General features: G+C 50.1%; 1 protein-coding gene and 1 pseudogene across 12 annotated transcripts; one reads left to right on the forward strand and one right to left on the reverse strand.

Annotated features, from left to right (window-relative positions):
• Window positions 1-2481: 2481 nt before the first annotated feature.
• SIGLEC5 (sialic acid binding Ig like lectin 5) lies at window positions 2482-15145 on the reverse strand. 12 transcript variants are annotated; one of them, XM_047834936.1, is made up of 10 exons: window positions 12125-12495; window positions 11675-12046; window positions 11173-11451; window positions 10789-10833; window positions 10434-10554; window positions 9997-10254; window positions 9621-9751; window positions 9281-9380; window positions 8594-8675; window positions 2482-2935 (listed from the first exon to the last, which is right to left on the reverse strand). In XM_047834936.1, the coding sequence occupies exons 1-10, from the start codon at window positions 12159-12161 to the stop codon at window positions 2744-2746; spliced, it is 1617 nt and encodes a 538-aa protein (XP_047690892.1). In that variant the 5' UTR covers window positions 12162-12495; the 3' UTR covers window positions 2482-2743. The 12 variants fall into 12 exon arrangements, with proteins under 12 accessions (XP_047690892.1, XP_047690884.1, XP_047690891.1 ...); XM_047834928.1 differs by lacking the exon at window positions 12125-12495 and adding exons at window positions 12835-12949; window positions 14626-14640 and having other exon boundaries at window positions 9621-9911; window positions 9997-10833; XM_047834935.1 differs by lacking the exon at window positions 10434-10554 and having other exon boundaries at window positions 9621-9911.
• On the forward strand, window positions 12160-13981 carry LOC125152593 (syntaxin-12-like; annotated as a pseudogene).
• Window positions 15146-21381: the final 6236 nt, after the last annotated feature.

Here is a 21381-nt window from a genome sequence, read left to right on the forward strand (position 1 = left end):
GCTTTGCCTGCAAGGTCTTTTGCCTGAGTGAAGAAATACGCTGGAAAGAAGAACTTAATTAGAAAGTACAGACCAAGGTCAAAGTGGAGATGATTAAAGTCCTTGTTCTCTCCCAGAAATACAGTCTTAACCTCATTTGTTCAGACAGCTCTTCCTTCTACCTTCCCCCTTATGGGGCCAAACCGCCCCGCAGATTCTTCTGGGGCTTCGCTGTAAATGTTCACGTCTTTTCACTGACACCCGCCCCTTCAGGGGGTTAGTGGTCTGGATCCTAAGCATTGCCTTCAGTCTCTCAGCAGATGCAGCAACGTATGAAACGCAATTACGTGCTTGTCGATCTTATGTTCTTCCAGCTTGCTAAGCTCTCTTGTTCGTTCTCATCATTTGTATGTAGACATTGAACTGTTTTATAGTCAGGAATTTTTTTAATCATTTATTTTTTTTAATTTACATCCAAGTTAGTTAGCATATAGCACACTTATAATATCAGGAGTAGAATGCAGTGGTTCATCCCCTGCATATAACACCCAGTGCTCATCCCAACAAGTGTCTTCCTTAATGCCCCCTTGCCAATTTAGCCCATCTGCCCTCCCACAACCCCTCCAGCAACCCTCAGTTTGTTCTCTGTATTTAAGAGTCTCTTATGTTTTGTCGCCCTTCCCATTTTTGTATTATTTTTGTTTCCCTTCCCTTATGTTCATCTGTTTTATATCTTTTCCTTATGTGAGTGAAGTCATATGGTATTTGTCTTTTTTTGACTAATTGCACTTAGCATAATACCCTCTAGTTCCATCCACATTGTTGCAAATGGCAAGATTTCATTCCTTTTGATTGCCAAGTAATACTCCATTGTGTGTGTGTGTGTATACACACACACGCAATATATATATATATATATATTCTATATATATATTCTCTATATATATTCTATATATATATATTCTATATATATATTCTTTATCCATTTATCCATCAATGGACATTTGGGCTCTTTCTATGCTTTGGCTATTGACAATCAGTGCCAATGAGTTGGCCACAAGGACCTCTCCATCCCCTAAAGGAAGACGAGGTCATCTGCACAAGAAGACCCCTTATCTTTACCCCACACACAGGAGGAGAGCAGTCTTGCCTGAAACAATCCTTTCCTGTAGCTGATAACTTTCTTGCTCGCCTCCTTCTAGAAAAACTTTTCTTTTGTACGGCAATCAAAAGCATAGTGTCAGGCAGTTGGGATCAGAAAAGCTTGTTGAAGGCACCTGGGTGGTTCAGTTGGTTAAGCATCCAACTCTTGACTTCAGCTCAGGTTATGATCTCACAGGTCGAGCCCCGCATCTGGCTCTCAGTGTAGAGCCCGCTTTGAATCCTCTGCCCCTCCCTCACTCGCACACTCTCTCAAAAATAAACATTTTTGAAAAAGAATAAAAACTCAACCGAGGGGGCGCCTGGGTGGCTCAGTCGGTTAAGCGGCCGACCTCAGCTCAGGTCATGATCTCGGTTTGTAAGTCCCGCGTTGGGTTCTGTGCTGACAGCTCGGAGCCTGGAGCCTGCTTCGGATTCTGTGTCTCCCTCTCTCTGACCCTCCCCCATTCATGCTCTGTCTCTCTCTGTCTCAAAAATCAATAAATGTTAAAAAAAAAAAAAAAACTCAACCGAGGAAATCTGGGCATGTAATTGGCTCTATTCAAAGGCTCGTGAGTTTGGCAGTGTCCCTTCCGGTAAGGAGATGGGTGCCCTGAGGAGTTGTAAGTAGCAGAAGGTGTTTAAAGGCAGGAGGATGGCATGAGGAAGTATTCTCAAAACAAAGGAAGGATTTTTCCCCCCAGATCGGGCCATCTTTTTGGGGGAAGATCTTACCCTGCAGGTGACCTCACCAGTGCTGATCAGGAAATTTCAGACCGACTGTTTAAAGGCCACATTTCTGGGAGAGGCTGAAACCACAGTGAGTCTTGGGTTTGCTGTTGTGGGGGCAAGTGCCTCCACTCGGGGCCCATTGTTTCTTTTCCAACAGGAGATAGCAGGGGTTGGGGGGGTGGTTGGTGGACTTCAAATGCCAGGGGTGGGGGCAGATGTTTGTGATGTATTGTCTAACCCTAGGGAGCCTTGAATGGGTTTGTGGAGGAGACTCAGGGTCAGCTCTCTGGCTGTTGGACGGATCCCTGTGGGGGCCCATAAATGAGACAGGGAAGGGACTGGAGGTCAGGAGGTGATGGAATGTGCTGGAAGAATGGACAGCTACAAGTGGGACGCAGAGAAGACCCCACAGAGATGATAAGATGCTGTATCGTGAAACCAAAATCCAGGCTGAGGGGCTGGTCTTTCACTGGGGAGGCTTTGAAGGAGAATGACACCAGCCGGTTGCTACTGTGTGCCGGGGCGGTCACCCTCAGCCCCAGGGTAACTTTCCAGCAGGACCTTTCTGTCCAAAGAAGACAGATCAGTAGGCACTGAGCCCCATGGTGCGATAGGACCTCTGTTGGCTGATTTCTCTGTGTTAATTTCTTTACTGTTCACAACCACCTTTGAGGCAGAAGGCATGATCTCTGATTTACGGAACGGGAAACTGAAGCACGCAGAGATGAAGTGACTTGCTTGACAGGCTACGTTTGAGCCCAAATCTGCTCTACCCGGGGACACCCGGACAGTCCTGCTCCTTTATATCGCCACAGGCTCCACGCACTTCATCAGTTGGCGCCTGACTTCTCCTCTCCCCGCAGGGGCTGGGATTCCTGGCTCCAGGCGGCCCTCACTTGCTCCTCCTGATCTCCGAGTACTCACTGGTGCTGGTGGCCTCCTGGTCCTGAGGTTCCCTCATCTTTATCCCGTGAAAGCTGAAGGAGGCGTAATGGAGCTCCTGCTGCTCCCCCGAGGGAGGGGCATCCCCGGCAGGGGTCGTTTGATCTGGAGGGCTGTCTGGCCAGGGCTTCTTCCTGGAACCCTGAGCGAAAGAGAAACGAGAGAGTCGGAGAAGGAATGAGGCAGACGTGGTCCCCCTCAAGGGAAGTTGGGCTAATGGGACATTTGTTCATTCATCCTCCTATTCACACACATTTCCTACGAACCCAATGATTCACTCATCCATTTATTTTTTTAAGTTTACTTATTTATTTTGAGAGAGAGAGAGAGAGAGAGAGCAGGGGAGGGCCAGAGGGAGTGAGAGAGAGAACCCCAAGCTGATAGTGTGGAGCCCGATGCTGGGCTCAAACTCACGAACCGTGAGATCATGACCTGACCTGACCTGACCTGAAGTCAAGAGACACCTACCCCACTGAGCTACCCAGGTGCCCTTCATGCATCCATTTAAAATTCTGTAACGCTATGACTGATTAGGCCATACTGAAGGCTTACTAATTACATTTAATTCACACACACACACACACACACAGTATGAATGATACTTATTCCCATTTTACAGACATGGTAGACTGAGGCGGGAGGCCCAAGATTACTCATCTAGTAACAGACAGGGCCAGGAACCAAACTCAGGTCTGTTGTGTTATTGGAAATAAAAAGAGGAGAAAACATGTGAACAAAAATAGTGGAGATAAAATTGAATTGAAGAGAGGTAAACCATTCCAGCTGAAAGGGCCCACAAGCGCAAGAAAAAAGACCAGGGAAACCTCACACACCAATACAGTATAGTAAATTTTAAGAATATCAAAACCAGGGTGCCTGGGTGACTCAGTCAGTTAAGTGTCCGACTCTTGGTTTTGGCTCAGGTCACGATCTCATGGTTCGTGAGTTTGATCCCCACATCAGGCTCAGCACTGCTGGACGGAGAGCCTGCTTGGGATTCTCTCTCTGCCCCTCTCCTGCTCTCCCTCAAAATAAATAAATAAGCTTAAAAAAAAAAAAAGCTTTAAGAAGAAAAAAGAGAATATCAGAACCAAAGGGAAAGTGTAATGTGTTTTCAGTTTGGGTTTTCTTGTATTAAGACTTCTGAGGACTTGTGGGTTTGAGAACATTCATTTAATGCTCTGATCAACCGAGCTCCACCAACTGAGCCAGCCAGGCACCCCAACCTAGGATCCTTTACAAATTTTTTTAATTTTAACTTATTTTATTTTTTATTTTTTAAAATTTACATCCAAATTAGTTAGCATATAGTGCAACAATGATTTCAGGAGTAAGTTCCTTAGTGCCCCTTCCCCATTTAGCCCATCCCCCCTCCCACAACTCCCCTTTTTAATTTTTTAAGTAGGTTCCACACCCAACGTGGGGGCTGGAACTCACCACCCCAAGATCAAGAGTCACATGCTCGTCCAACTGAACCAGCCAGGCACCCCTGTGATATTTGTTAAATCAAAAAAAAAAAAAAAAAACCCTGTTAAAAATAGTTCAATGTCTACATACAAATGATGAGAACGAACAAGAGAGCTTAGCAAGCTGGAAGAACATAAGATCGACAAGCACGTAATTGCATTTCATATGTTGCTGCATCTACTGAGAGACTGAAGGCAATGCTTAGGATCCAGACCACTAACCCCCTGAAGGGGCGGGTGTCACTGAAAAGACGTGACCATTTACAGCGAAGCCCCAAAAGAATCTGCGGGGTGGTTTAGCCCCATAAGGGGGAAAGTAGAAGGAAGAGCTGTCTGAACAAATGAAGGAACTGGCTGGTGTTCAGTCTTTAGTCACTTACTGCCCACAATCCGTGCTCCACAGACCTCTGTTTACCAGAGGCCAGAGTCTGAGCGTGCTTACTTTCCCCATCACTGATTCAGGGGAGTGAGTCATGTGTTGAAATATGGGATCTTGGGGCGCTGGGGTGGCTCAGTCGGTTAAGCGTCCAACTCTTGATTTCAGCTCAGGTCGTGATCTCATGGTTCACGGGATGGAGCCCCGCATCGGGTTCTGCACTGACAGTGCGGAGCCTGCTTGGGATTCTCTCTCTCTCTCTTTCTTTCTCTCTGACCCTCCCCCACTCATGCTGTTGCGTGTTCTCTCTCAAAATAAATAAACATGAAGAAAGAAAGATTCTCTCTCTCCCCCTCTCCCTCACTTCTCTCTCTCCCTCACTTGTGCGTGTGCACTCTCTCTCTCTCTCAAGTTAAAAAAAAAGAAATCTCTTAGAAGAAAAATACATCCGCAGAGAATGCATGAGATCAGGTGTTTCTTCTTCTGTATCTAAAGTCTAAAAGGATGAGTTGATTTTTGAAGGAAATGACACTATATTTGCATCAAATCAGCTGCTTTGATTCAGCAGCCATGGCAATGCTTTTAATTTTTAATTTTTTTAATATTTTACTTATTTTTGACAGAGAGAAAGACAGACTACGGGCAGGGGACGGGCAGAGAGGGAGCCACAGAATCCCAAGCAGGTTCCAGGCTCTGAGCTGTCAGCACAGAGCCTGACGCAGGGTTCGAACTCATGAACTGCAAGATCAGCCGAAGTGGACACTTAACCGACTGAGCCACCAGGCGCCCCAAAGCCATGACAATTTAAAACAAGAATATCACAAACTTTTCAGACAGTATCCATATCTCTGTAAAAGAATGGTTCAGCAGGCTTATGAATCATATCTAAGAATGCTCCAGCTACCAAACCAGCAAGACTCTAAATGACATCTAAGACCAATCTGTAATTTTTTTTTAATGTTTTCATTCCGCATGTCAGCGATAAGTGATCAGAAAATGCACTTTTAAAAAGATGGCATTTATAACAGTAACAAAACTAGTATTAAGGAAGAAAACTGACAAAAGGTTGGCAAGATGTGTTGAAGGATTTCTACATCTTTCTTGGGAAAAAAAACCTTAAACTAATAGATAACCTGTTTTTGCGGACAAGGAGACTTGAGTTTATAAATAAGTATATTCTTCCCAAGTTGATCTACAGATGCAATGTCATTCCAGCCAAAACACTAACAGGAGTGTTTTTTGGAACTTGATAAACCGATTCTAATACTTAATAGAACAGCAAAAGTCCAGGTATAGCCAAGACACTATTTAAAAGAAGATTAAGGAGAGGATCCTGCTCTATCAGACAGTAGGACTTAGTTTTGGGTCTGTAGATTCTATTGCCTCTATAGACAGTTCTGACTCAGGGACAGTAAAATCAACCACTGGAACAGAATAGAAGGCCACAGACAGAGGCCACGCATGTATAGACTTCTGATGTCTGACAGAGTAGAGGGCAGATCAGCAAAGAGGAGAGAGAGACATTATTCCACACGTCGAGGAGGAACATACATAGATCAAAACTGCACACCACACACAAATCAACTCCGGGTAGATTAAGGCTTCACATGTCCAAAGGAATACGTAAAACTTTTAGTAGAAACTATACTTGAATATCATTCTAATCTTAGGAGAAGAAAGACTTTTTTAGGGGCACTCGGGTGGCTCAGTCGGTTAAACGTCCGACTCTTGATTTCTGCTCAGGTCATGATCTCGAGGTTCCTGAGTTGGAGCAACGCGTTGAGCTCCGCGTTGAGCTCCACGCCACGCTGACAGTGCGGCCCCTCCCCTGCTCATACTCGTGTGCCCTCTCTCTCTCTCTCTCTCTCTCTCAAAATAAATAAATAAACTTTAACAAATAGTTAAAAAAAATTAAAATTAAAAAAGAAAGATTGTCTTAAATGAAACCCAAAAGGCATTCAACAGAAAAGAGAAGATCAGGGGCACCCAGGTGGCTCAGTTGGTTAAGCCACCAACTCTTGATTTCGGCTCAGGTTGTGATCTCATGGTTTGTGAGTTCGAGGCCCACATCGGGCTCTGTGCTGACAGGGAAGAACCTGCTTGGGATTCTCCCTCTCCCTCTCTCTCTGCCCCTCCCCTGCTCTCTCTCTCTCTCTCTCTCTTTCAAAATAAATAAATAAATAATTAATTTAAAAAAAAGAAAGCTATGTCAATCTATCTTTTAAAAAAAAGAACAGAGAAGATTAGTGAATATGGTTATATTGCAATTAAGAACTTATGTTCATCAAAGGTCACCTTTAAAAAGTGAAGACAAATTACTCACTGGAAGATATTTACAGTGCATATAACTGAAAAAAAAGAAACCAGTATGAAAATGTATAAAGCTCTCCAATCAATTCAGTAAGAAAGTCAAACACCCTATGGGCTGCAGGGAAATGGGCTGCAGATGAGACCAGGAATTTTTTTTTTTTAACATTTATTTTATTTTTGAGAGACAAAGAGAGAGAGAGGGCAGGGGAGGGGCTCTGAGAGAAGATCCAAAGTGGGCTCTGTGCCCAACGCGGGGCTCGAACTCTGAATGGTGAGATCATGACCTGAGCCAAAGCCGGACGCTTAACTGACTGAGCCACCCAGGCGCCCCGGGACCAAGCATTTTAGAGAGGAGGTGTTCATATGCCATTGAAGACAGAGATTTTTCATGCTCCTTGACAACTAATGAAACGCAAATCAAAACCATAGCAAGAGAGTGAGATGACCCAAAAAATCGAGAAAACCAAGCACAGAGACTATATAGATCAACAGGATCCAAGAGGCACAGACGGGTGTACACATGGATGCGATTGCTTTGGAAAACCATTTGTCATGATAGGAACATTCACACACCCTCTGACCTAGTAATTAAATTCTTATGTAATGTTGCCAAAAAAACAAAAAAAAAGAACGCTCGTATGTGAATCCAATGAGATCTGGAGCAACTCAAATGTCCAGCAAGAGGAGCTTAGGCAATAGACATGATCATAAAACGATACACCGTAAACAGGTAACTGCAGCTAACAACAGGGATGAATCTCCAGGACCTAATTTGCAGGGTTGATGAGTCCACAAAGGGAGCCGGAGAAGCGCGCACAGAGGGTGCCACCCTTTGTAGGTTCAGAAATAGTTACACGAAACAGCGCGTATCTCAGGTATACACACATATAAGGGGTAACAGTGGCAACCGGGTTCATCGTTGCTCATCATATTATGGACAAAACGAGCCCGTTCCAGGGACTGGTCATGAACAACGCATTCCGGATAACTCCATGTAGGGCCCAGAAACGGCCCCAGTTTCATAAAAGGGCAGAAGGGACATGGTGGACAAGGGTGGAGTGAGAGACAACTGCAGCCCCCGCCGGCAAAGACATCCCAAACACGACGAAATGCAGTGGTGTCGTGGGATGTGCCCCTCGAGACGGGGCTGGACACGGAGCTCTGGGGACGTAGAGGAGGAAGGCGTGGGCGTTGGCAGGGAAGGAAATGGCAAAGCTTTCCCAGAGCAGAAGATGTTGATACGTGAAGTGGGGTGACGGAAATGGGGACAGAAGGGCATTTCTGGTGGGAGGAGCTGTACGTGCAAAGGGTCCAAGCGGTAGGGGAGACCGCCAGAAGGCCAGTGTGGCTGCGCCATAGCCGGACCAGGGCTGGAGTGGCCATCAAGGGACACCTCCTGAAGGACTTCAAACATGGGACAAGGAATGTGACTTGATTCTCAAAGCACTGGGAACAAGCATCATTGAAACTCCAGAAGGGCTGGAAGGGAAGTAGGGAAGAGTGGAGTAGGGAAGTCACCTCCCAGGTGACTGCTCAGGTGACCAGGCTGGGGCAGGGGCGGGGAAATGCTGAGGAGCTCCGTGTGGAGTCCCAATGGACAGGTCCAGAGCCCCCCCCCCCTGCACGAGAAGACCCCGGCATCACTCACCCAGTCGACTGTACCCATGACAGGGTCTTCATTAGCCATGCCCTCTTGACTCCTAGACGCTTGCTTCCTGCGGGCTTTCACCCTAAAAGGAGAAAGCAGCACACTGCAGCCACGAAGGCTCCCGTGGGCAGGCTGTCTGCTCCCCGGCCAATCCGCTGAGGTATCCGGTCTGGAACCAGACTCAGACCTTCCTGACAGGCCAGGATAGCACTCCATCCCCCTGGGTGACCAGAGGTTTGGCCAGACTGAACTTCCATCACGAAAGATCCGTCTAACACAGAAAAACTTGTACACGCCGGGGCACCTGGGTGGCTCTGTCGGTTAAGCTCAGGTCGTGATCTCGCGGTTGGTGAGTCCGAAGCCTGCATCGGGGCTCTGTGCTGACAGCTCAGAGCCCGGAGCCTGCTTCGGAGTCTGTGTCCCCCCCTGTCTCTGCTCTCCCCCTGCTCATGTTCGGTCTCTCTCTGTTTCTCAATAATAAATAAGCGTTAACATTTTTGTTTAAGTCCAGAAGAAGCAAATCTAGAGAGATGGAAAATAGACTGGTGGTCCCCTAGGACTGGGGGAGGATGGGGACAGGATGAAAACGAAGGAGTGCCTTTCTTATCTCGAGCTGCCCTACTCAGCCCTGTACTTCTGGGATGAGGGACCTCCCCGCACTCCCTGCGCCTCCCCGAACAGACTTACACCCAGAAGACGAGGAGACACAGACACAGGCACAGCAGAGCCATAGCTCCGGCGCCTCCCACAGCTGCAGTCGCGGTTTCTGCCAGGGAGAGCGACTTCCCTGCGGAGAGAGGGAGACCGAATTGCAGGACTCAGTCTCTTGCCTTCCTAGCTCCTTGCAGAACTCACTGAAGGGCCTGCTGAGGCCCGAGATGGACCACCCTGTCCCACCAATCGCCCCCCCCCCGCCCCACGCCCACCCAGACCATCTTCTCTAGGATGCAGACTCCTTCCCCACCCCTACCCCCACCCCCACCCCCCACCCCCGGCTCTGCCCACCCTTCCCCCACAGCCCCCAGACCTGGCAGCAACACCAGGACGGCGTCGGTGCTCTGGGTCCCGTGCTCATTCCGGGCCTCGCAGCCGAGTCTGAGGTCGGAGCGCAGCGGCCCCCTGAGGCTCAGGGAGCTGTTGGCCCAGGGCCCCTCGGAGCTGGAGGTGACGGTCAAGGAGGCGTCGCTGTGGTTCCCCTTCAGCAGCCCCTCCCCCAGCCGCCAGCGCAGGGTGGGGGCCGGCCGGGCTCTGGCGGAGCAGGTGCAGCCCAGAGCCTCGCCCTCCCAGGAGCAGGAGGGGCCGAGCAGCCGCGGGGGGCCTGCGTGGGGGTGGGGGGGCAGGGTCAGCGACGCCTCTGCTCCCCAGGCCCCGGGCGTCCCGCCCCCGGGGGTCCCCACACTCACAAACCACAGAGAGACGCAGGGAGACGTGCTGGGAGCCCAGCGAGTTCTGAGCACGGCAGGTGAGCGTTCCTTCCTCCGCAGCCCCGACTTGAGGCAGCTCCAGGATGTGGGTCCTGTACATGGGGGTGGCATTCAGGGCAGGGGACCCCCGGAACCAGCTCAGCTCGGCGGGGGGGTTGCTGGCAGCAGCACAGAGCAGCCGCAAAGCTTGGCCCTCCCAGATGAGAAGGGATGAGGTGTTTTCCAGAATGCGGAGGGCTTTGGGGGAGAGATGTAGAGAGAGGAGAGAGAGGCATTGAGACAGCTGCTGGAGACCGGCAGTCTCCACGTCTCCCTCCGTCCCAGGATCTGGTTGGCATCTCCCTCGCCTTCCCTGGGCCACTGACTTGGGTCCAACAAGGCTCAAAGGCTGGGCTTTACGCCCAAAAGAGGTTGACCTCAAGTGTCCGGGCTTCACATCTTCAGAGAAGGCTCGGTGCCCCCACTGGGACACGCCTGGACTGTTTGGTGGCCTCAGTTGGTGAACTCTGAACTCGGCAGGAAACAGGATGGAGGAGGCTGGGGCGGGAGGGGAGGAGGAAAACCACAGCAGCGCCCCGTAGAGGTGAACAGAGTGTGCCTGAGCAGCCACTTTTGCACCCAGGCAAGGTGGAGGAGGGAGGGTGGTGATCTTTATCCGTGCTCTTCCCTTATCTGGTCCCATTCCAGCTACGATCCCCATCCCACATGGTGGAAGCCGCCTCCCCCATCCAAGGCCAGGTCCCAGCCCCCAAGAGGACAGTTCTTTCCTACCTGTGACATTGCTGAAGATGCTGATGGTGAGGTTGTGGGGGGCATCTGGGGTAGAAAGATATGGTCCTGCTTCAGAGGTGAGGATTGGGATGGAAGCTGACCCAGCACCCACGGAGGGGTGGGGAGCACTGGGAAGGGGTGGGGTGCACTGGGAAAGGGTAGGGAGCACTGACAAGGTGGGGAGCACTGACAAGGTAGGGAGCACTTGGAAGGGGTGGGGTGCACTGGGAAGGGGTGGGGAGCACTGGGAAGGGGTGGGGAGCATTGGGAAAGGGTAGGGGAACACTGAGAAGGTGAAGATGGCCGTCCTTGCTCTCTCTCCTTGCCCCACACCAGCTCAAACCCCACTACCCTGGGGGACCCTGCCCTCTCCCCAGCACTCACAGGAGACATTGAGCCAGATGGTTCTTTCCACGGTGGCCTGAACTTCTGGCAGTTTCACCTGACAGGTGAGCTTGGTGCCATGGTCCTGCGGCCTCGGGGTGAAGGTCACCACTGAGGAGTGCAGGGTCTCGGGGTCCAGCGAGTCCAGAGCAGCCCCCACCCAGGAGAATGTGAGAGGTCTTCCCCCTTCGCAGGACCCCGGCAGGCTGCAGGTCAGCTCTGCGGGCCAGCCAGACTTGAGGGGCTCCGGGAAGTGGATGTCGGGTTCCTGTGTCAGGGCTGAGGAGGAGACAGGGAGGTGCCCGGGCCCCAGGGAGGTGGGGACCCACGGGGTGACCCTGAGAGGGTCCGGGCCTCAGGGCCCAAGCTGACCCCGGGCCCCGTTATCTCTTCCAACCGTCCCAGCCGCAAGACCCGGAGCAGGGAATGTTCCGGCGTCCTGTGCCTGCTCTAAGAGGGGGTATCCGCATCCCAGAGCCCTCCCCCGGGGCCCCTGCTGTACCTGCCACCCGCAGAGTCATCGTCGTATGTGTGTAAGTATATCTCACGTTTTCTCTCTCCACTCGGAAAAAGTAGACTCCCTCGTCACTCCTCATGGCGTCTCTGATTCTCAGGGAGCAGTTGTTGGCCCAGGGGTCCCCGACGAGGCAGAATCGGCCCCGGGCCTCTGTCCTCACTGTTCTCTGTGGGTTGTTTGTAGCCACCGGATAACGGTTGCTTGAGGTGTCCTTTTCCCGGAACCAGTATATGTAGAGCATCGTCTGGGAATACCACAGGTTCCAGGGGTAGGAGAAGGAACAGGGCACGTGGACACACAGACCCTCCTGCACGGTCACGGATTCCTTCACTCGGAGCTGGTACTCTGGATCCTCCCCTGAGGGGGACACGGAGGCTCAGCCGGGGCTCCAGCCCCTCCCACCTGTGCCCAGCCCTCCTCCCGAGGCCCGCTCACCCCCCAACAGCAGGGGCAGCAGCAGCAGGGGCACCATGTCTGCACCGGCCAGGGCAGGAGCCCGGATCCAGGTCCTTCTGTCAGGGAGGGAAATGCCCCAAATGTGGGGTGAGGCCAAGGAAGCCCCAACAGGAAGCCGTGTGTGACAGAGCTGTGGTCACCACGGAAGGGGAACTTGGGCAGCACAGGCCGTGGGGGGTAGGGGGGTGCGGTGAGTTGGGAACTAAGACATTATCTTGTCTCATCTCCGCATCTGACACAGCCCGTGAAAATACCGAGGGCCCCGGAGGCTGGGGTGCTCATCCAGATGTGAATCTGAGGGTGGTCACCCGGCCAATGCCATTTAAGTCAAGAGTGAGGTGAGCAAAGGGCAAGAGCAGCTGGGAAAGAGAAGCAGGGAGCCTGTGGGCAGCCTCAGCCCCTTCCCCCAGCCCTTTCTCTTCCCAGCTCCCCATCAGCCTGTGCAACCAGGCGGGGGCTGCTTCGAGGAGTTTCGTGCAAGACCAGTGGGTCTTAGGTCCTCCTCATGCCCTACAGTCCCTTTTACCAAACCTGGGGCCCTCCGAGCCCCAGCCCCGGGACTTCAGCAGTCACAGGTGGGCGGGGACGCCCAGCCACTGCTCAAAGAATTTGCTGAGCCTACCAGGAAGTCAGCAGGACTCAAGCAACAGGAGGAAAATTTGCAACAGTTGTAATAGTCCACAAAGCACCTTGCCCAGGAAATAACAATAGTTAGGAACTGGACTCTCCGAAAGAACAAAGGACGCCAACTGAATGACTTCTCTGCAGCCTTAAAGGATTTCCAGGCTGGGTGGAGAGGAGGGTCTGCAAAGGAAAAGGAGAAGATCGCCAGAGCGAGAGCCGCATGTCTCCCTGCAGAGGGGAGGCCATGAAAGAGCAGCGCCTGTCCTTTGATGGCCACGACGAGTGGGACCAGATGCAGAACCAGGGGGATGACGTGGCCACCTCGGAGCAGGAACTGGAACTGATTAAAGAGAGGGAAAGGGCAATTCGGCAGCTGCAGGCTCACACTTTGGACGTCCGTCAGAGGTTTAAAGATTTGCCCGTGATGATCCGTGACCAAGGAGACCCCACTGACAGCACGGAAGCCGACGGAGAAGGCCCAGAGGTGCGTGCAGACAGAGCCACGCCGGTCAGTTTCCGCAAGCAGCTTACGATCAGAAAAGAAAATCTCGCAAGAACGTCTGTATTCTGGTGCTTGTCCTGTTGGTTATCACTGTTCCCTTGGTACTTAGTATCTGACAGATTTATACATGAAGCGATTGCCTCGGAGCTACCCTCTGCTTAGCTGTAGGGGGTCCTTCTGGAACAGACTGATCCGGGGAAGAGAGCAGAGGCCGGATCGTCATAATTGAGTTAGAAACTAGCTACCCAGTAGACAGTGTGTATCAATTTACACACACACTCTATTGATTTCTCAAATTAGGAGTTAATTTACGTGCATTTTGCTTGCTCTTGTATTCTGAGTGCCCTTCATCCCAAGGGCTTACTGGAATTTCCGTTGTAGACATTCTTGTTTTGACAGGTGACACCAGGGTCTTGTAATACCGCCCTTTTAGTGTAAACGAGATTCATCTTTTTACCAGCAACTGGGATAGAATTACTCTCTGGCACCCAAGATCTCGGAGTCTGGCAGAAACTATATAATAAGCCAGCACTTTTCATTATGGAACCTTTTCATTTGAATTTCTTTATCTGCTTTGAAAGATTTTTAGCAATGTGTTTAACTGGAAGGCAGTTTCTTTTCTCTTTTAAGCAACGTTTATTTCTTTATTTTGAGAGAGCACGAGTGGGCACACGAGCAGGGGAGGGGCAGAGAGAGAGAGAATCCCAAGCAGGCTGAGCTGAGAGCTGGACACGGGGCTTGATCTCACGAACCTTGAGGTCATGGGCTGAGCCGAGATCAAGAGTTGGTCGCTTAACCAACTGAGTAGCGCAGGCACCCCTGAAGTTTTCTTTTTTTTAAATTTTTGTTTTTAATGTTCATTTATTCTTGAGACAGAGACAGAGCGTGAACAGGGGAAGGGCAGAGAGAGAGGGAGACACAGAATCCGAAGCAGGCTCCAGGCTCCGAGCTGTCAGCACAGAGCCCGATGTGGGGCTCGAACTCACGGACCACAAGATCATGACCTGAGCCGAAGTCGGATGCTCAACCGACTGAGCCACCCAGGCGCCCCTGAAGTTTTCTATATTATCTGCTGGTGTCCATAGCAGCTCACCCATATGCACACTTCACTTTCTGAAGTGGTGAATTTAGTTAACAGTAAATTTCCCTTGGGGGACCACACAATGTTCCATCTTAAAGTATGGGCACCAGCCGTAGAACAAAGCCCTGCGGGTAGCGTTTGGCTGACAAATCGTACCGCAGAACATCGTCCCTGTTTTCTATAATCAGAGAAAATGGCCAGCACTCACTCCCACGATCCTCTTTTTCCCTAGAAGCTCCTCTCCCATCACCGCTTAGCCTTCTCGATTCTTACCTCGATCTTCTTGTGGTGACCGATTTCTTCTTTCCGTGCAGATCTATAGAGTGTGTTCGGTTAAGTATTCTGATGCGCCCGGGGCTTCCAGAATGGAAGAGACCCACCTCTGCTCTAGAGGAGGGTGGAGTCTAGTTGAAGTAAATACAAGGGAAGCACCCTGAGGGGACAGACGGAGCAGAAGGAGCACCTCCTCCACTGGAGGAGGGAAATAGACGCGGTAGGACCAGAAGGTATTGCAAGTATGGATTTCTGTTATCCCGTGAACATTGGAGCCGATGCCAGTCGCTCTTGGCGTGGAAGATCCAGTGAACAAAAGCGTGCGGCTTCTCTCGCGAAGCTTGCAATTCCGTAACGGGAAAGGACAGGACCCGAGATGATCCGTAGTCGCCTTCGTCTAGAACAGGGGTCCGGAACGCGGGCATGCGGCCAAATCCGGCCAACCACTTTGTGTACGAGTCTGACTTACCCATCCGGTCGTGGCCTACGGCTGCTTCTGTGCTACAGTAAGAGTTGAAAAACCGTATGCGGAGACACGATGGCTGCAAATACTGGCCCTGGCCCTTTAAGGAAAATTTTGCTAAACTCTGATAGAAAATCAGATGAGGAAGTGGTGAGCCCCGGGGGAGAGGGGAGGGCATCTTCTGAGAGAGATCCTTCCGACGAACCCATGGCGATAAGGCGACATTTGAGCACAGACCTCAAAAAAAAAAAAGGAAACAAAAAAACCCTCCGGGGTTCATCTGCCTCAGTCTGGATAGACAAGGGAGATTTAGACACAGCATGCTTTTGGAAGGCAAACAGGAATGGTGTGGAGGGGTTTCATCTTGTTGCTGCTGCCTGGGGTTCTGTGGTCCCGGTGCACGGTGAATATTGCCATGGCCATGAAAAGGCCGACCTTTCCACCGTAAGGATTGTTGGGCATTTGATGGCAGGGAGATTCGCAAAGCTATGCTGAGGTGGGCTTAAAATTTTGTCCTTGTGGGGCACCTGGGTGGCTTAGTCGATTAAGTGTCCAACTTTGGCTGAGGTCATGATCTCATGGTTCGTGAGTATAAGCCCCAATTCCCAATCTCTCTCTCTCTCTCTCTCTCTCTCTGCATTTCTCGCTTACTCCCCACCCCCACAAAAAAAAAAAAAAAAAAAAAAAAAAAAAAAAAAAAAACTAGTCCTTGTGAACCTGGCAAGAAAGTAAAGAGTCATTTTTATAAATAATACTGGTTTGGAATAGTGATATTAGACTTATGTTCCTAGGAACATATGAAGAGATTACTTTCTCCTCCCATGTTTTAGACTGAAAAAAACAAGAAGAAGTTTCAATAAAACATTGCTGTCTTGGGGCACCTGGGTGGCTCAGTCGGTTAAATGTCCAACCCTTGATTTTGGCTCAGGTCATGATTCCAGGGTGGCGGGATGGAGTCCCGTCACACTGAGCCTGGAGCCTGCTTGATATTTTCTCTCTCTCCCTCTGCGCCTCCCCTCTGATCGTGTTTAGTCTCTTAAAAAAAAAAAAAAAAGATTGCTGTCTTGTAATTAATCCTTTCTAAAGAGAGAAAGGGGAAAGTCCTAGAGATTCAGTGTGACTTACCCTCCAGCTGAAAACCACTGCTGGTTCTGGAAAAGGATCATTTACCATTTCCTCAAAACCATTCAAGTGCAGGCCAGGAAGGAAGGCATTTCCGGACCCAAATCCAGGGGAGGGGGGGAAGCAGGGGAAGGGTCAGGGTCAAAGCCCTTCTGCCCTGACGGGTTTTGGGAACACGGCATCCTCAAATGATTGTCTTTGCGGATCTGAGGGTCTTGTGGGACAGTGATGGCCCAGGCCACGCAAAATGACAGATCAAGGGAGATCGGGACCCCACTGGGCAGGGACACTCCAAATCTGTGACTTTAGCAGAGAAGCAGCATTACCCTGCTGCCATGAAGGTCATGAGGCTCTACCTTTCAGGGACCCTTTCTGAAAGCACTGGGAGGGGCTCAACCTTGATAAAGCGTTCCTCAAATTGCACCATGATCATAAACACTTTAGACATTCCCGTAGCAAGCTGTAGGATTGAAAGTCAAGTTCTTGGGGCTCCTGGCTGGCTCAGTAGGAAGAGCGTGCCACTCTTGATCTCAGGGTCATGATTCTGAGCCCCACGTTGGGTGTAGAGGTTACAAAAATCAATACATAGAAACCTAACATATATACACACACACACACACACACACACACATATACGCCAGAGAGGTATTGCAAACGACTGATGAAAGGAGTCTAATCCTTGTGAGATATCTTATTTTTTGGATTTTGAGCATTTTTGCTTTTGCAATTTGACATGGTGCATTTTTTTTTAAAAAAATTCATATATGGGGGCCCCTGGATGGCTCAGTGGGTTGAGCCTCTGGCTTCAGCTCAGGTCATGATCTCATGGTTCATGGGTTTGAGACCTGCATGGTAAATCTGCTGACAGCATGGAGCCTACTTGGGGTCCTCTGCCCCCTTCTCTCTCTGCCCCTCCCCAACGCACCCCTCCCCCTGACTTCAGCTCAGGTCTCGATCTCACAGTTCAGCAGTTCGAGCCCCGCATCAGGCTCTGTGCCGACAGCTGTCAGTCTGACAAATCTCAAGCTGCGATGACCAAAAAGACAAGAAACAAGTGTTGACAAGGATGTGGAAAAGAGAGAACTGTTGTGCACTGTTGGTGGGAAGGAATGTGAATTGGTGCAGCCACTCTGAAACACAGTCCAGAGGTTCCTCAAGAAATTAAAACCAGAACTACCACATGATCCAGCAATGGACTTCTGGCCTGTATCTGAAGGAAATGAAAGCACTCACTCAGAAACATGTGTGCACCTGTGTGTTCATTGCAGCAGCATTTACAATAGCGAAGATCCGGGGGCTCCTGGGTGGCTCGGTCGGTGCAGCGTCCGACTTCGGCTCAGGTCACCATCTCCCAGTTTGGGAGTTCGGACCCCTTCGTTGGGCTCTGAGCTGACAGCCCAGAGCCTGGAGCCTGCTTTGGATTCTGTGTCTCCCTCTCTCTTTCTCTGCTCCTCCCCTGCTCATGCTCTGTCTCTCAGAAAGAAATAAAAGTTAAAAAAAAATTTTTTTAAGGGTGCCTCGGTGGCTTAGTTGTTAAGCATCTGATTTCGGCTCAGGTCATGATCTCACTCACGGTTTGTGAGTTCAAGTCCCACATCAGATGAACATGAGCCTGCTTCTTTCTCTCTCTCTCTCTCTCTCCACCCACTCTCTCTCTGTCCCTGGTGGGATTCTCTCTCTCTTCTCCTCTCCTCTGTCTCTTCCCCTTGCTTTTGTGCCCTCTCTCAAAAAAATAAAATAAAATAAAAATAATATCTTTAAAAAATATTTTTAAATGTGTAAGTAAATCGAAAAATATGTCATGTTAATGGGTTTAAAATAATACTGTAGGGGCGCCTGGGTGGCGCAGTCGGTTAAGCGTCCGACTTCAGCCAGGTCACGATCTCGCGGTCCGTGAGTTCGAGCCCCGCGTCAGGCTCTGGGCTGACGGCTCAGAGCCTGGAGCCTGTTTCCGATTCTGTGTCTCCCTCTCTCTCTGCCCCTCCCCCGTTCATGCTCTGTCTCTCTCTGTCCCAAAAATAAATAAACGTTGAAAAAAAAAATTAAAAAAATAAATAAATAAAATAAAATAATACTGCATAAAAGTCAAGTCTACCTAAATTCATATGCAGAATCAGAGCCATATATCAACCAATCCCCCGGAGTGATTTTTGAAGAACTTGATATTTTCAATATAAAATTTATATTGGAGTAGGGATCCGTGGCTGACTGAGTCAGTAGAGCATGGGACTCTTGATCTCGGGGTTGTGAGTCTGAGCCCCACATTGAGTGTAGAGAATACTTAAAAATGAAAATATCTTTAGGGGCACTGGGTGGCTCAGTCACTTAAGCGTTGACTCATGATTTGGCTCAGGTCATGATCTCGCAGTTCCTGGGTTCAAACCCCACATCGGACTCTGAGTTGACAGTGTGAACACTGCCTGGGATCCTCTCTCTCTCTCTCTCTTTGCCCCTCCCCTGGGTGCACTCGCTCTCTGTCTCTCAAAATAAATAAACATTTGAAAAAATAAAGTCAAGTCCTGAGACCTAAGTCACAGTTCTTACTAAGACTCATGAAAAAAACATACATCTGCACACACCAGGGGGGGCTAAAGTTGAAAGGCCTGGTTTTATCCAGTGTTGGACAGAATGCAGGGGACCCAGACCTCTTCAGACCCTGCTGGTGAGAATGTCAATGAGCACGGTCACTTTGCAAAACTGCCTGACAGGACGGCGGGTCCCCTTAGTCCACAGTTTCACTTTGTGTGGTTTCAGTTCCCCTGAGGTCAGCTGCGGTCTGGATGCTTTTTCCTTAGGACAACCAGAAGGTCAATGGCAGCCTAGCGCTACATCACAAGCCTACCTCATTCCCCTCGCTTCGTCTCAGAAAGTAGCGCTTTATCATCTGCATCGTCGCATTCAGAAGAAGGGTGAGGACAGCACGAGTGGAAATTCTGAGAGAGAGCCTGAGAGATCACATTCACATACCTTATAGGACAGTATATGGTTACCACAGTTATGCTTTGTTATTACTTCCGCTGGTTCATATCTCACTGTGCTTCGTATGTAACTTTATGATAGGTTTGTAGAGAGAGAAGAAACATAATATATATAGGATTGTTGGTTCAGGCATCCCCTGGGGGCCTTAGAACATACGCCTGACACAAAACACCCTTGGGTTGAGTGCTGGGGATGCGGGGAAGAAGCTTTTGTTCTCACGCTGAGGGAAAGGACATCAGCTTGCCTGTGACAATCACACATCACCCTCAGGAAGCCTCCCACGTATCATGCTGGGTTGGCAGCTTTGGGTTCTCTGCAATGAGTAAGTGTGAGAGATCCGGTCACCTTCTGTGGATGTTAAATCTGAGAAGGATGAAGGGCGCCTGGGTGGCTCAGTCAGTTGAGCATCCAACTCCTGATTTTGGCTCAAGTCGCGATCCCAGTGTCTCCGGATTGAGCCCCGCATTGGGCTCCGCGCCGACCGTGGAGCCTGCTTAAGATTCTCTCTGGGCGCCTGGGTGGCTTGGGCACGTAAGCGTCCGACTCTGGCTCAGGTCCCGGTCTCACGGTTTGTAAGTTCGAGCCCCACGTCGGGCTCTCTGTTCTCAGTGCAGAGCCTCCTTCTTGTGCTCTATCTCCGTCTCTCTGCCCCTTCCCTGTGCTCTCTCTCTCTCTCAAAAATAAACATTAAAAAAGAAAAAGATTCTCTGTCTCTCTCTTCTGCCCTCTCCCACCCTCTCTCTAAAATTAGAAAAAAAAATTTTTTTAATGAAAAAAGTCTGAGCACGGTGCGGGATTTGCTGTGCTGGTTTGTACCATAAAACTCAAATCTGCCGCCGTAGCATAAAACTGAAATAAGACAGTCAGGTGCAGCACAACTTGCCAACATTTCAGTGAGACAGAGGCACTGGGAACGGAGTGGTAACCCCCGTGCCTGAGCGTATGGTGCCGTGCGGCCGGGCCGAGGTAGGGGGAAGCGATTCTCAAGGGCTCCAACCACGCCAGCTGTGCACCACGGGCAAGAAGAGAGAAAACCCAGGGGGCTGTGCCTGCTTTCTCGTCTGGCTTCCACTGGGCGGCATTATCCGTCTCCTGTTCCCAATCTGTCTGTCTTGACTAGGTTTATAGAAGGGTTTCGTTTGGGTACGGAAGACAGAACACAAAAACGACCATTTTGGCCATCTTGACCCTTTTGTTTTATTCTTTTGTAAAGTTATTTATTTTTGAGGTGGGGGAGGGGCAGAGACAGAGAGGGAAAGAGAGAACCCCAAGCAGGGTCCCCAGTCCGCACAGAGCCCAACACGGGACTCAGTCCCACAGCCTCCAGATCATGACCTGAAGCGAAATCAAGAGACGCTTAACCGACAGAACCACCCAGGCGTCCCTGGACCATTTTATTTTATTTTTTTTAATTTTTTTTTAACATTTATTTATTTTGAGACAGAGAGAGACAGAGCATGAACGGGGGAGGGTCAGAGAGAGAGGGAGACACAGAATCTGAAACAGGCTCCAGGCTCCGAGCTGTCAGCACAGAGCCCAATGGGGGGCTTGAACTCACAAACCCTGAGATCATGACCTGAGCCGAAGCTGACCGCTCAACCAACTGAGCCACCCAGGCGCCCCTACCCCTGGACCATTTTAAAGTATACACTTCAAGTGGCACCAGTGTGGTTCAGCGGGTTAAGGGTCCCACTTCGGCTCAGGTCATGATCTCACGGCTCGTGAGTTCGAGCCCCGCGTCGGGCTCTGTGCCGACAGCTCGGAGCCTGGAGCCTGGAGCCTGCTTCGGATTCTGCGTCTCCCTCTCTCTCTGCACCTCCCCTGCTCGTACTTTCTCAAAAATAAGCAACTGTTTCAAAACATAATAATACATGAAGTATACACTTCAACAGTATTCAGTACACTCAGCCTGTTGTGTAACCATCACCATCGTGCATTTCGAGCACTTCCTCAAGTTCCCAAACTGAAACTCTGTACCCAATAAACACCAGCTCCCCATTTCCCCCTCTCCCAGCCCCTGACAGCCGCCATTCTACTTTGTGTTTCTGTGACTTTGACCACGGTCCATGTACCTCACATTTTCTGTCTGACTTCTCTCCCTTAGCATAACGTCCTCAAATTCACCCACGCCGTGGCATGTGTTCGAAAGTTCCTCCGTTTCACGACTGAATAAGGTCCCATCGTGTGTATAC

This window comes from Prionailurus viverrinus, chromosome E2 (assembly GCF_022837055.1).
Source record: "Prionailurus viverrinus isolate Anna chromosome E2, UM_Priviv_1.0, whole genome shotgun sequence".
NCBI classification, from domain to species: Eukaryota; Metazoa; Chordata; class Mammalia; order Carnivora; family Felidae; genus Prionailurus; species Prionailurus viverrinus.

Excerpts from the sequence above, each read along its gene's own strand:
- SIGLEC5 (XM_047834925.1), bottom strand. The coding sequence starts at position 12,161 with ATGGTGCCCCTGCTGCTGCTGCCCCTGCTGTTGGGGG. Across the intron at positions 10,834-11,172 it reads CATCTGGCTCAATGTCTCCT|ATGCCCCCCACAACCTCACC; the intron begins GTGAGTGCTGGG and ends TTTCTACCCCAG. Across the intron at positions 8,676-9,280 it reads TGTCTCCTCGTCTTCTGGGT|GGTGAAAGCCCGCAGGAAGC; the intron begins GTAAGTCTGTTC and ends TTCTCCTTTTAG.